The 14,609-nt window shown below is 44.2% G+C and overlaps 1 protein-coding gene across 3 annotated transcripts in view; it reads right to left on the reverse strand.

Moving 5' to 3' along the window:
- Window positions 1-14,609, reverse strand: part of MYO7B (myosin VIIB) — a 93,520-nt gene that overhangs the window by 63,004 nt on the left and 15,907 nt on the right. For all 3 annotated transcript variants that reach the window (XM_014837756.3, XM_070507356.1, XM_044769216.2), the window contains 3 exons: window positions 3,549-3,662; window positions 2,319-2,471; window positions 762-946 (listed from right to left, as the gene is read on the reverse strand). In XM_014837756.3, the coding sequence (XP_014693242.3) occupies window positions 762-946; window positions 2,319-2,471; window positions 3,549-3,662 (452 nt within the window). The remainder of the gene's footprint in view (window positions 1-761; window positions 947-2,318; window positions 2,472-3,548; window positions 3,663-14,609) is intronic.

A 14,609-nucleotide genomic window follows, 5' to 3' on the forward strand; every position in this document is an offset into this window, starting at 1 on the left:
AATTTACAGCTACTCTGGGAACAATTACCCCTGAGAAAGAACTCAAAAGTGGATAAAAAGAACCCCTGCAACAAGGGACAGTGCTGACTGAGGTGGAAGAGGCAGGAATTCCTTTCTGGAGAGAAAAAAAAGCCACCTTCTAACAGAGACACTTCATGGCTGGCTGGGAGCAACCTTAAGGTACAAAGCCTTCCCTGGAGGAGTGGGGGATCTGAGCGGGGGACCATTACCACAATAAGCAGCTTTTGGACTCAGCACAACCCAGAGGGGTTTCATAATATCTGGTTTTGCTGGCTATTAGCTACAACGAGGAATACACCCAGAAAAGCTATCTCAGACATAAGGAAAAAAACCCCAGCTCTTAGAGGGCCCATGCACAAATTCACCCATTTTGGAAAGCAACCTAAAATCACCAGAAAGAAAGGTGAACAGTCCTTTGCTGAAAAGAGACTCAATAGGCTCTCAGTGCATCTTGGTGAAAGGTGAGACCTCCCCAGGCTGGGACCACCTCCCCAGGGACTGAGACATTGGTGGTAGCCATTATTGGGATCTAGCACAGGTGATCTGAGACAGACACTGGCAGATGCCAGAGCTGGCCTACTGTATCCTTGAGGAGGGTGTTTGCAGCTGAAACCACAGCAGCCCTGCAGGCATGCTGGAGAGGTCTAGGGAGAGGAGAACTCCCTCCTTTAGGAGGCGCTCAGAGGCAGTGCCTGGCCATCTGCACCCCTCCCCCAGGAACGTGGGAATTCTGGCCCCACCTGATAACACAGCACTGGTCCCTCTTGTTCCTCTTCATGTTGAAATAGCAGTTGTTGGCAATGGCAAAGACATGTGGTGGCAGCTCACCCATGTGGCGGTTGTAGTACAGCTGCACCTGCTCCAGGGTATAGAGGGGCAGCACCTGGAATGGATTCACAGCCACCAGGATGGAGCCTGTGTATGTCTGTGGAAGGGAGCAGGTGGTTAGTGCCCTTCACCCCAGGGCCAGAGCTGCCCGGCTCCGAGCTTGGCCTTGGGTGCAGCCCTCTGACTCTGGTGGGGAAGTGGGGTCTGATTCCGGGCCAGAGAGACAAGTCACTCAGCTGCTCAGATCCTCTTCTGGAAAGATGGGGGTGTTCACCATGACTGAGAGCTCTAAGGGGAGCAGGTGCTTTCAAAGGAATGTTAGATGAGGTGGTTGTGCTTAAATGTTTAGCCTTCTGTCTGGTATTTGGAAGAGGCTTGATAAAAATTGGCTGAATGTATGAAATGCGTCTTCACCCGCCTTCCATGTGGGCCTCCATGAGGCTGGTCAACAACTGCAGCCCTCATTTATCCCTCCTGGGACCCCTGCTCTGGACCGCCTGCTCATCTGGTGTCCCACTGGGCCTGCCTGCCCCTCTGGGGTGGGACAGTCACACGATTCTCATTAGTTTTCATTCTAGGAATGGAGAGGAGAATCTCTCTGACCCCAAGGACTATGATAACCAGATACAAGAATGTGAGCATAAGCTCTTTGGAGAGGATAAGCTGCAATAAACTGTGGCTTATTGCTGTTATCAGTCCAAGGAGCTCTGACACACATTCAGCCAGAGTGGACTCACTGTGCCCTGGTCCCCCTCCACCCCACAGGGCCTCCTCCTTCTCCTCTCCCAGCACCCCTCTCCAGTCATGGTCCCCTGCTCACTATCCCACTCTTCTGAGCATCCCAGAAGAAGGGCTGGTCAGATTCCAACGAGCCCTTCTCCCTGTGAGAGGCTCAGGCAGGCTGGCTGTGGCTTCCCCAGGCCACATTCACTTAGGGCGGGACTGGAAAATCTGTGCTGCCACAGGATGCGAGCCTCAGGGCTGGGGTGAACCTCCCCTCTGCTGCCAGGCTTTGGGAGGAGGACTCATATCTACCTACATGGCCCTCCTGACCATCACAGGACCACTTCACAGGAGGGCAGGGGTCTTCTGCCTGGTGACCCTGTCTCTGCCACATGTCTAGGAGGGGGCTGGGTGAAGATGATGCCCACCCCCATGGCCTCTGGTCCACTAGGCCATCAGAGCAGACTCTCCACATAGCCACAGACGAAGGGAAGAGGCAGCACTGATTGGGCTCCACATCAGCCTTCTGTGCCCTCTCCACCCTGCTTCTGTAGGACTGGGGAGCTGCGATGGAGAAAGGTTAAGTACCTTGCCCACCTCACACAGTGAGGGTGTGGGCAGCCCGGACTGAACCAGCTGTGCCTGGCTCCACACCCCCGGGCAGAGTTTTCTTCCTCAGCCAGGAGATCAGCACCTGTGGCCTGAGCCCCCTGTTGGGGAGTCCCGCGTGGACACGGGGGACTCACATAGATTTTGTGTTGCTGGTAGCGGATCAGGAGGTTGTGCACGATGCCTGCCTCATTCAGGTCCCCCAGGCGGATCATGTCCTCCACACCCTGGACCGAGTTGGGGTGCATGGGGCTGAGAGTGCCAAAGTCCTCTGCTCGGATCCAGTGTTCCTGGAACACAGGGCACAGACTCCCCTGAGGGGCGGCCTCCGCATGGGCGAGCTCAGTGCACCTGTCCTCCAAGTGCTCAACAGACCAGCTGACCTGGTGGCCAGTCTCTGGCAAGGTCAGTCTGTGGTTAAGGTCAGGGGAAACCTGTGACACGATCAGGTCAGTCGGTGGCTGGAGTCAGCGTGTGTCTAGGGCCAGGGTCAGTGTGTAGCTGGGGGCTAAGGGTGAACTTCAGACCAGGGTCAGGAGAGTTTGTAGCCAGAAGTTAGATTGGACTGTGGTTGGGGTCAGGGGGAGTTTGCAGCTGGGGGCTTCACAGATTGTTAGAATAAAAGTGTGTAATTGAAAGTGTTTTTAAACTGCATAACAGCGTTATGCAAATAGAAGATATTAGTGTTAATATTTTACTGCCTTCATAATATGGAGCTCACGGACCATAGTCTAGAATCTTCTCCTTGGAGGCCAAGTCTCCGTATGCCCCATTCTGCAGCCTAGGCCAGCAAAGAAGGCTGCTGAGGAGGAGTTAAGTAACCAGCTGGGCCCCTTGGCTGCATGCCTTCCCCACGGCACCACACTCAGCCGACCCTGCCCCTGCTACCCCCAGGCGGCTGAGCTGGCCCCCTGGAGCCCACCCAAGCTTCCTGCCTCTCTCACCTGGGCTGTTTTGCTCAGCATGGGCCAAGCCTGGTCCCCTCCCCTCCATGCACCTTTCTCACACACCTTCCTCTCCTGCCTTCTCATCCTCCCAGCTCCCCCTCCTTTACTTTGCAAACCAGCTTTCTGCCCTCCCCTCTCTGTCACAGCCTCTTCCCCCTGCACTCCTTCCTGCTTCCTCAACTGTCCTGGTTTTCCATCTGCCAACTCCTTGGTTTTTCACTACAGAAACAGTCCCTAAGACAGACACACAGTGTTCACCATGACAGGACTCCACTCTGGTCTATCCTGCCGTGTAGGTCCCCTTGGGACTCCTGGTGTTGGGGAGCAGCACCAGAGAAGGAGAGGGGCTCAGGGCCCTGAGGGGTGGGAGTGGGGGCACTGAGAAGGCCCAGTTTCCTAGGAGAGCCTGACCACACTGACCTTGCCCTCGTCATCTTCAACCAAGATCTTGTCAGGCTTTGTTTCTTTGATGATGCCCCCGATGGCCACACTGGTCTTGTTGGCAGAGGTGGGGTTCAGCCACACATGGTCACCCTGCAGGGCAGAGAGAAGACGGTGGTTGGACCCCTGTTCCACCTTCCCCTTCCTGCTCGAGACTTACCTCTCCTGGGGGCTGTCCCTTTCAACTGAGAGCTCCCCAGGTGGCTGGGGCACATGCTGTCCCGTCCTCCTCGCTCCCCTCCTCCTTCCGCTTCCCTCCCTATTCCCCCTGCCCTCCTTTGCTCTTGCCAGGATGGTAAAGTAATGGGAGGTGGCGGTGGGAGCTTCCCTGTCATCCTAGCTTGGTTCTAAGAGATGGACGAGCCATATATACAAGAAACAGTCTCTCTGCGAGGTGCAAAAAGAGTCTTCTACCTGTGAATAGCCCTATAGTACCTAAACCCATAGGCTGGGGAAAAGCGGATACTAAAATCTCACATACTAGGTTGCTGCTGCCTGCAACATGGCACTGAGCCACATGAACCTCCTTCTGATCTGAGAAAGCTCACCCCATTCAAAGAGGAGTAATCAGAAAGGAACCAGCACATGTCTACGAAGATACTGAAGTCCGAAAGGAGGAAAGGAGCAGGTGAATAACACTCACCAGGGAAAGAGAAACAAATAAAGAAACCTGCCACAGAACAGTGGAAAATCGTGACCAAGTAGTTCACCATGATTTCCAAAACCTGTAGAAGTGCAGATCAGAGGCAAAGAGCCCAGAAATTAGATGGTGAGACAACTGAGAAGGAAGACATGAATTGCAGAGCTGGAGAAAGAAGTGGAGGAAAAGCAATAAATATGGGCCCTGTGTGAAAGCAGAATTGGAAACAACAACAGGGGGATAAGCACTGCTACAAAGGTGGTGAGGTCATGGAAGACAGGAGAAAAGTGAGCCAATGAAACAGAAATGAAAAAAATTGGGATCATGAAGGAAAGGACAGATACAGAAGATGGGCAAAAATACAAATAATTGAAGTACCCAAATAAGAAGACTAGGAAAAAACACTCAGAAATTATTTAAAGATAGAATCAAGACAACTTTCCAGAAATTAAAGAAGTATTGAATCTGTGGATTGAAACACACCAGGTACTGGAAATAATGACAAAGAAAAATGAACTCTAGGACATATAGTGGTAAAGGTCATTGGACTTCAAAAATAAAGAAATGACTTTTGGGGGGGGTGGGTAGGAAGACAAAAAGATGATTTCACTTATAAGGAGAAAATTCAGGACAAATTCAAATCCTAGATGAGGGCTGAACAACTGCTACAAAGATCTCAAGAAAAGAGCAATCCATCTATTAGGATGGCAACTCTCAGAAGAATAGAAGACAAGTGTTGGTGAAGATGTAGGGCAATGGGAACCCTTGTGCACTGTTGGTAGGAATATAAAATAGGGCAGCTGCTGTGGAAAACAGTGTGGAGGTTCCTCAAAAAATTAAAGACAGAATTATCATGTGATCCAGCAATCCCATTTCTGGGTATTTACCCTAAGAAGTTCAAAGCAGGATCTCAAAGAGATATCTGCACTCTCATGTTCACTGCAGCATTATTCACAATAGCCAAGAGGTGAAAGCAACCCAAATGTCCACTGACAGATGAGTAAATAAATAAAATGTAATATATATTCACAATGGAATACCACCAGCCTTAAAAAAGAAGGAAATTCTGCCATGTGCTATGGTGTGGATGGACCTCAAAGACGTTATACTAAGCGAGATAAGCCAGTTACAAAAGAACAAATACTGTATGATTGCACTTATATGAAGTATCTAAAATAGTCAAAATCATAGCAACAGAAAGTAGAAAGGTGGCTGCCGAGGGCTGGAGGAAGGAGGGAAAATAGCGTTTAATGGGTATAGAGTTTCAAGTTTGCAAGATGAAAAATTTCTCAGATCTGTTGCACAACAGCGTGAATATACTCAACAGTACTGAACTGTACACTCAAAAATGGTTAATGTGGTAAATTTAATGTGATGTATTTTTTATTACAATAAAAGAAAAAAGAAATCCAATAACTTTTTACCAGCCAAATTGTCATTCCAGTATAAAGGTAACAAACATTTTTGAAGGTGCAATATTATTCCCATAAGCTTTCTGAAAAAAAAATCTAGGGGACAAACTTCAGTCAAGCATACAAAGGATGAAAACAGATCCACATCAAAACACACCGTCATGGAGTTGCAAAATACTCGGAACAAAGAGAAGATCATAAAAGCTCTCAGAGAGAAAAAACAAATCTTATACAAAGGCCCAAGAATTAGAATGGTATCAGATTTTTCAACAGTAATGCTAGAAACCAGAAAACAATATGGAGTAAATGTCTTCACAATTCTCAAGAAAAATTATATCCAGTATGGAGTCCTATGTATAGCTGACATTCAAATGCAAATAAGCATGTTTTTAGACGTGCAGGTTGTTAAAATGTTTACCTCCTATGTACTCTTTCTCAGGAAGCTATTACAGGATGTGGTAGATCAAAAAAAGGGAGTAAACCAAGAGAAAGAAAGACTTCACGTCCAGGAAAAGAGATTCAGTGTAAAGGAGAGGTGAAAGGAATGTTTAGTGTGGCTGTGAAGGAGAGCCCAAGACAACAGGTGTGCTTCAGAAGTAGAAGATACCCGTCTAGATAGCTCAGGTCAGCAACTCTGGGAGAGAGTTCTTCCTGAGGATGAAATGCATTGAACTCCCTATGAATCAGAACATTTTGAAAGGAGATTGACGTATCTGGGAGAAAGCTGGGGGTTAAGGTCGTGATAAATACTTAGAAAACCAAGCAGATGGGGAAAGCACAATCAGAAAGTCTAGCAGAGATCTCGTCAAGAGGGCGGCATGGGTGGACTCTGAACTCACCTTTACCCATGAGTACAACCAGGTTACAATTACTTTTGGAAAAATTACCCTGGATAGAAAACTGAAAACTGGATAAAAAGAACCCCCACAACAAGGGACAGTCCTGACTGAGATGGAAGAGGCAGAAATTCCTTCTGGAGAGAAAAAAGCTACCTTTGTGAGCAGTGGATCTTCACAGCCAGCCAGGCAGGAGCTACCCTAAGGTATGCAGCCCTCCCTGGAGAAGTGAGGACCTGAGTGGATGCCCGTTACTGCTGTAAGCATCCTTCATACTCAGCACAACTGAGACGAGTGTCCTATCTGGCTAGGCTGGCTATTAACTGCAGTGAGGATACCCCCAGAAAAGCTATCAGACGAAAGCTGGAAAAACCCGCATCTTAAAGGGCCCATGCACAAATTCACCCATCGCACACAGCAACCTAAAATAACCAGAAAGAAAGCTGCACAGTTCTTTGGTGAAAAGAGACTCACCTGGTGGGCTCTGGGGGCAACTTGGTGAGAGGAGGGACCTCTCTGGAGACTGAGACATTGGTGGAGGCCATTGTTGTGACCTAGTCCAGGCATGCTGACACAGATGCTGGCAGACACCATTGGAGTTCTTCCCCTGGCATGTCAGCCCAGGCGTCTGCCACAACCACTAGAGTGCAGGTTTAATCCAGCTCAGCCAGGGCAGACAGCCTGCCTAGGGACCCGCCCCACCCAACAGCAAGCCCTCAGGCTTCTTGTTGGCCTGTATAGTGCACAGTGCCTTGATCCTCTACAGGCAGACGAGTGTCTGCCTCTGTGGGGCAGGGCCTGTGTGAGGATCAGGTGAACTGTGGGGGCTGTTGGTGGAGAGGTGTGGGCCTCTGCAGTGGGGTGACTGGATATACTCCAGGGGATTGGGAAGTCTGCATGGGCTGGGACTGTGTTGACGGTGTGTGTAGACCTGTGGGGGGTGAGACTTATCAGCTGCAGAAGACTGAGCTTCTCAAACAGCCACAAAAGGTATCAGTCTCACCCACCAAAGCCTGAAACAATTGGGTGCTCCCATGCCTGAGGCCAGCCCCACTCAGCTACAATCCTAAAAGAGCTGATGATAGCCTTACAGGCCTGAAGCCTACAACAACTGTAAGCTCCTGAGCCTAGCAACCAGCCACACTGGGTACCTACCCAATTAAGAGGAAAACTGCAACAGAAGTGTGCTATTAGACCATGTAGCCAATGGTGCTGGGGCTCCCCAAACCCGAATTACAAACAGCCAGCCAGGGAGGGAAAGACTAGACTCCCTGGGTACCTTTAGTAAGAGCAACCCTGCCACAGAAGAAGAACACAAGTAGTCCACATAGGGGTCACTCCTGGATCATTTGGACTGGTGATGAGAGGGAAGCATACTGCTGGGCCTCAAAAGGCATCTCTTACATAAGGCCACTTCTCCAAGATCAGGAGCCATAGCTGACAGACCTAATACTTAGATATAAGGACAGAGAAAGAGGCATAATGAGGAGACAAATGAATACCTTCCAAGCAAGGGAACAGGACAAAACCCCAGAAAAAAAACTAAATGAAACAAAAATAAGCAATCTACCTGACAAAGAGTTCAAACAAAAACTCATAAGGATGCTCACTGATAGTGGGAGAAAACTGGATGAACACAGTGACAGCATCAACAAAGAATTGGAAAATATAAAAAAGAACCAATCAGAAGTGAAGAATACAATACTGGAAATGAAAAATTCACTAGAGGGACTCAATAGCAGAGTAGATGATACAGAAGAACAGATTAGTGAGCTGGACAAAAGATTAGAGGAAATCACCCAAGCTGAACAGATAAAAGAAAAAAGAATTTAAAAGAATGAGAGCAGCCTAAGGGACCTCTGGGACAATATCAAGCACACTGACATTCTTATTATGGGTGTCCCAAAAGGAGAAGAGAGAGACAAAGGGGCGTAAAATTTATTTGAAGAAATAATAGCTGAAAACTTTCCTAACCTAAGGAAGGAAACAGACATCTATGTACAGGAAGCACAGAGAGCACCAAACAAGATAAACCCAAAGAGGCCCACACCAAGACACAATATAATTAAAATGTTAAAAATGAAAGATAATGAGAGAATCCTAAAAGCAGCAAGAGAAAGGCACCAAATGACATACAAAGGAAAGCCCGTAAGGCTATTGGTGGATTTCTCAGCTGAGACCCTACAGGCGAGAAGAGAATGGCATGACATAGTTAAAGTGCTGAAAGGTAAAAACCTACAGCCAAGAACACTTTATCCAGCAAGGTTATCATTCAAAATGGAAGGAGAGATAAAGAGCTTCCCAGCCAAACAAAAATTAAAGGAATTTATCACTAAGAAACTAGTTCTACAAGAAATGCTGAAGGGACTTATTTAAGTGGGAAAGAGAAGACCACAAATAGGGATAAGAAAATTATCAAAACAAACAAAAAAACACAAAAACAAGGCAATAAAATCACTGGTAAAGGCAAAAGTATAATAAAGGTAGCATATCAACCACCTATGAAGATAATATGAAGGTTAAAAGATAAAAGTACTAAAATTACCTATTTCAATGATAAGAGGGTAATGGATAGGCACACACAAAACAATAGACTAGATGTGATTTCAAAAACATAAAATGTGGGAGGAGGGGAGTAAAAGAGTAGAGCTTTTAGAAAGAAGTCAAGCTAAAGAGACTACCAACTCAATATAGACTGTTATATACGTAGAATATTATATAGGAACCTCATGGTAATCAGAAACCTATAATAAATAAACAAATAAGTAAGAGGAAAGAAATCAAACATATTACTAAAGAAAGCCACCAAACCACAAGGGAAGAGAGCAAGAGAGGAAGAAGAGGAACAGAGATGAACTACTAAACACTCAGAAAAAAGTAACAAAATGGCATTAGAACATATTTATCAGTAGCTACTTTAAATGTCAATGGACTAAATGCTCCAATCAAAAGGCATAGGGTGGCTGATTGGACTAAAAAACAAGACCCATGTATATGCCGCATACAAGAGACACACTTCAGACCTAAAGACACTCACAAACTGAGTGTGAAAGGATGGAAAAAGATACTCCATGCAAATGGCAAAGAAAAGGAAGCTGGGGTAGCAATTCTTCTATCAGACAAAATAGACTTTAAAACAAAAACTGTAACAAGAGACAAAGACGGGCACTACATAATGATAAAGGGAACAATCCAACAAGAAAATATAACACTTGTAAATATCTACACACCCAACATAGGAGCACCTAAATATATAAAGCAATTGTTAACAGACATAAAAGTAGAAATAGACAGTGACACATTAATAGTAGGGGACTTTAACACTCCACTTACACCAATGGATAGATTATCCAAAAAGAAGATCAATAAGGAAAGATTGGTCTTAAATGACACGTTGGATCAGACGGACTTAGTGGATATATATAAAACGTTCCACCCAAAACCCACAGAATACACATTCTTTTCAAGTGCACATGGAACATTCTCCAGGATTGATCACATATTAGGCCACAAAGCAAGTCTCAATAAATTTAAGAAGATCGAAATAATATCAAGCATCTTTTCTGACCACAAAGGTATGAAACTAGAAATCAACTATAGGAAGAAAATCAGAAAAGCCACCAAAATGTGGAGATTAAGCAAAATGCTACTGAACAACAATTGAGTCAATGAAGAAATCAAAGGAGAAATCAAAAATTACCTGGAGATAAATGAAAATGGAAATACAACATGCCAAAATCTATGGGATACAACAAAAGCAGTTCTTAGAGGGGAGTTTATAGCAATTCAGGCCTACCTCCAGAAACAAGAAAAATCCCAAACAAACAATCTAACAGCGCACTTAAAGGAACTGGAAAAGAAGAACAAACAAAGCCCCAAATCAGTAGAAGGAAGGAAATAACAAAAATCAGCGCAGAAATAAATGAAATAGAGACTAAAAAAATAATAGAAAAAATTAATGAAACCAAGAGCTGATTCTTTGAAAAGATAAACAAAATTGACAAACCTTTAGGTAGACTCACCAAGAAAAAAGACAGAAGGCCCAAATAAACAAAATCAGAAATGAAAGAGGAGAAATTACAGTGGACACCTCAGAAATACAAAAGATAATAAGAGAATACTATAAAAAGCTATACGCCAACAAATTGGATAATCTAGAAGAAATGGATAAATTCTTAGAAACATACAACCTTCCAAAACTGGACCAAGAAGAAGTAGAAAATTTGAATAGACTGATCACCAGTAAGGAGATCAAAACAGTGATCAAAAACCTTCCAAAAAATAAAAGTCCAGGACCAGACAGCTTCCCTGGTGAATTCTACCAAACATTCAAAGAAGACTTAACCTATCCTTCTGAAACTCTTCCAAAAAATTGAAGAGGAGGGGAGTCTTCCTAACTCCCTCTACAACGCCAACATTATCCTGATACCAAAACCAGACAAGGACAACACAAAAAAAGAAAATTACAGGCCAACATCACTTTTGAACATTGATGCAAAAACCCTCAACAAAATACTAGCAAATTGAATATAATAAAATATTAAAAAGATCATACACCATCATCAAGTAGGATTCATTCAAGGGATGCAGGGATGGTTCAACATCTGCAAATCAATCAACATGATATACCACATTAACAAAATGAAAAATAAACATCACATGATCATCTCAATAGATGCAGAGAAAGCATTTGACAAGATACAGCATCCACTTATGATAAAAACTCTAAATAAAATGGGGATAGAAGGAAAACACTTCAAGATAATAAAGGCCATATATGACAAACCCACAGCAAATATCATTCTCAGTGGAGAAAAACTGAAAGCTATCCCTCTAAGAACAGGAACCAGACAAGGATGCCCACTGTCACCACTCTTATTTAACATAGTATTGGAAGTCCTAGCCAGAGCAATCAGGCAAGGAACAGAAAGAAAAGGAATCCAAATTGGAAAGGAAGAAGTGAAACTGTCACTATTTGCAGATGACATGATTTTATATATAGAAAACCCTAAAGAATACACTCAAAAACTTTTAGAAATAATAAATGAATACAGTCAAGTTGCAGGATACAAAATCAACATGCAAAAATCCGTTGTGTTTCTATACACTAACAACGAAGTGGCAGAAAGAGAAATTAAGAATACAACCCCCTTTACAAGTGCAACAAAAAGAATAAAACACCTAGGAATAAACTTAACCAAAGAGGTGAAAGCTCTGTACCCTGAAAACTATAAAACATTGTTGAAAGAAATCGAAGAAGACACAAAGAAATGGAAAGATATTCCATGCTCTTGGATTGGAAGAATTAACATCGTTAAAATGTCCATACTTCCTAAGGCAATCTATAGATTCAACGCAATCTCTATCAAAGTTCCAACAACATTTTTCACAGAAATAGAACAAAGAATCCTAAAATTTATATGGAACAACAAAAGACCTCGAATAACCAAAGGAATCCTGAGAAAAAAGAAGAAAGCTGGAGGTATCACATTACCTGATTTCAAATTATACTACAAAGCTGTACTAACCAAAACAGCATGGTACTGGCATAAAACAGACACACAGATCAATGGAACAGAACGAGAGCCCAGAAATAAACCGACACATTTATGGACGGCTAATATTCGACAAGGGAGCCAAGAGCATACGATGGAGAAAGGAGAGTCTCTTCAATAAATGGTGTTGGGAAAACTGGACAGCCACATGCAAAAGAATGCAAGTAGACCATTATCTTACACCACGCACAAAAATCAACTCAAAATGGATTAAAGACTTGAATGTAAGATCTGAAACCATGAAACTTCTAGAAGAAAACATAGGCAGTACGCTTTCTGACATTCGTCTTAGCAGCATATTTTAAAGTACCATGTCTGACCGGGCAAGGGAAACAAAAGACAAAATGAACAAATGGGACTACATCAAACTAAAAAGCTTCTGCACAGCAAAGGAAACCATCAACAAAACGAAAAGACAACCTACCAATTGGGAGAAGATATTTGCAAACTATATATCAGATAAGGGGTTAATATCCAAAATATACAAATATATGTCTCAACAACAACAAAAAAACCCAATTGAAAAATGGGCAAAAGATCTGAAAAGAGATTTTCCAAAGAAGATATATGGATGGCCAACAGGCACATGAAAAGATGTTTAACATCATTAGTTATCAGGGAAATGCAAATCAAAACTGCAGTGATATATCACCTCACTCCGGTCAGAATGGCTATAATCAACAAGACAGGAAACAACAAGTGTTGGAGAGGACGTGGAGAGAAGGGAACCCTGGTACACTGCTGGTGGGAGTGCAAACAGGTGCAGCCACTGTGGAAAACAGTATGGAGACTCCTCAAAAAATTAATAATAGATCTACTATATGATCCAGCTATTCCACTGCTGGGAATTTATCCAAAGAACTTGAAAATGCAAAGGCACAAAGATGCCTGCATCCCTATGTTCATTGCAGCATTTTATACACAATAGCCAAGACTTGGAAGCAACCTAGATGCCCATCAAGGGACGAATGGATAAAGAAGATGTGGTATATATACACTATATATATATATATATACACACACACACACACACACACAAAATGGACTACTACTCAGCCGTACAAATGATGAAATCCGGCCATTCGTGACAACATGGATGAACCTTGAGTGTATTATGCTAAGTGAAATAAGTCAGAGGGAGAAAGTCAAATACCACATGATCTCACTCGTAAGTAGAAGATAAAAACAACAACAAACAATCACATAGCAACAGAGATTGGACTGGTGGTTACCGGAGGGGGAGGGAGGAAGGAGAAAGAGGTGATTAGGCTCACCTGTGTGGTGACGGATTGTAATTAGTCTTTGGGTGGTGAACACGATGTAATTTACACAGAATTCTAAATATATTACAACGTACACCTGAAAGTTATATAATGTTATAATTCAATGTTACTGCAATAAAAAAAAAGAAGTCTAGCAAAGGAAAGTACCAGTGCTCAGAACACCCTGCATGGCTCCACTGAGAGTAGCATTTCCACAGAGAAAATAAGTAAACTCATAAGTACGTACAGCTAATCAAAGCTAGGATTTCACCCTTTCGGGAGGACAGAGGGACGGACGGTATACACGTGAGTGCTGTGGGTGGGGCTGTGGGCAAGGAGCTAAGGCCTTCCTTACATGATGGGAAGTCAGTAATAGAGGACGGTCGAAACCCAAAACTCAAGTAGCAATGGAAGCGTGTTCTTAGAGACAGAGAGAAATGTCAGAGAATCAACTAGAAGGGTTGACAGTGGTCACCTCGGGGCCAGAGGAAGTCAGGGACTGGTTCTTTAAACTGTGTGCCTGTACAACTTTGTAAAAACAAGAGCTAAGTTAAAAAGACCACCAAGGAGCAGTTGCTACAGGATAAGACGAGCAGCACACTGCTCTGAGATCTGATTAAATCACGCCGGAAGCCCTCAGAGACCCGGAGAAGCTTTCTTCCAACGAGGAAGAAACTCCAGTGTGAATAATTGCAGTGCACAGCTGACACAGCTGGCAAGTCACCAGAGCGAGAAGATCAAAAGTCAAAGACAGGGGCCATCCAGGCAGAACGCTTGAGTCCTTCAGCCGCCTGAGGTTTCACCGGTTTGGATCCTGGGCTCGGACATGGCGCTGCTCCTCAGGCCATGCTGAGGCGGCGTCCCACATGCCACAACTAGAAGGACCCACAACTAAGAATATACAGCTATGTGCTGGGGGGATTTGGGGAGAAAAAGTAGGGGGAAAAAAAAAAGATTGGCAACAGTTGTTAGCTCAGGTGCCAATCTTTAAAAAAAAAAAGTCCAAGACAGATGAAGGGCATCTTACGGCAGAACTGATAGTAACCAGAGATGAAAGAGACTGTTTCCAGTCCAGACTGAGTGAGGAGGTATCAGCCAGACGTGAGCTGGAAGAATAAATAGAAGAGTTGGAACGTGACTTTTGTTCACTGACCAAAGACCTACTAGGAAATAAACGAGGAGCCAAGCAGCAGAAATATAGAGCTCCTTCATGAACTCTATCAGCAGAAAAAGAATACTGTGCAGAAGCAGCTGAATTAGGAAAACGATGACCGAGAAGAGAAAAAGCAGAAGCTGTCAGCTGCAAAGAAAGTAAAAGTCTATAGTGAGATTCAA

This window comes from Equus asinus, chromosome 4, assembly GCF_041296235.1.
Source record: "Equus asinus isolate D_3611 breed Donkey chromosome 4, EquAss-T2T_v2, whole genome shotgun sequence".
Classification (NCBI taxonomy): domain Eukaryota; kingdom Metazoa; phylum Chordata; class Mammalia; order Perissodactyla; family Equidae; genus Equus; species Equus asinus.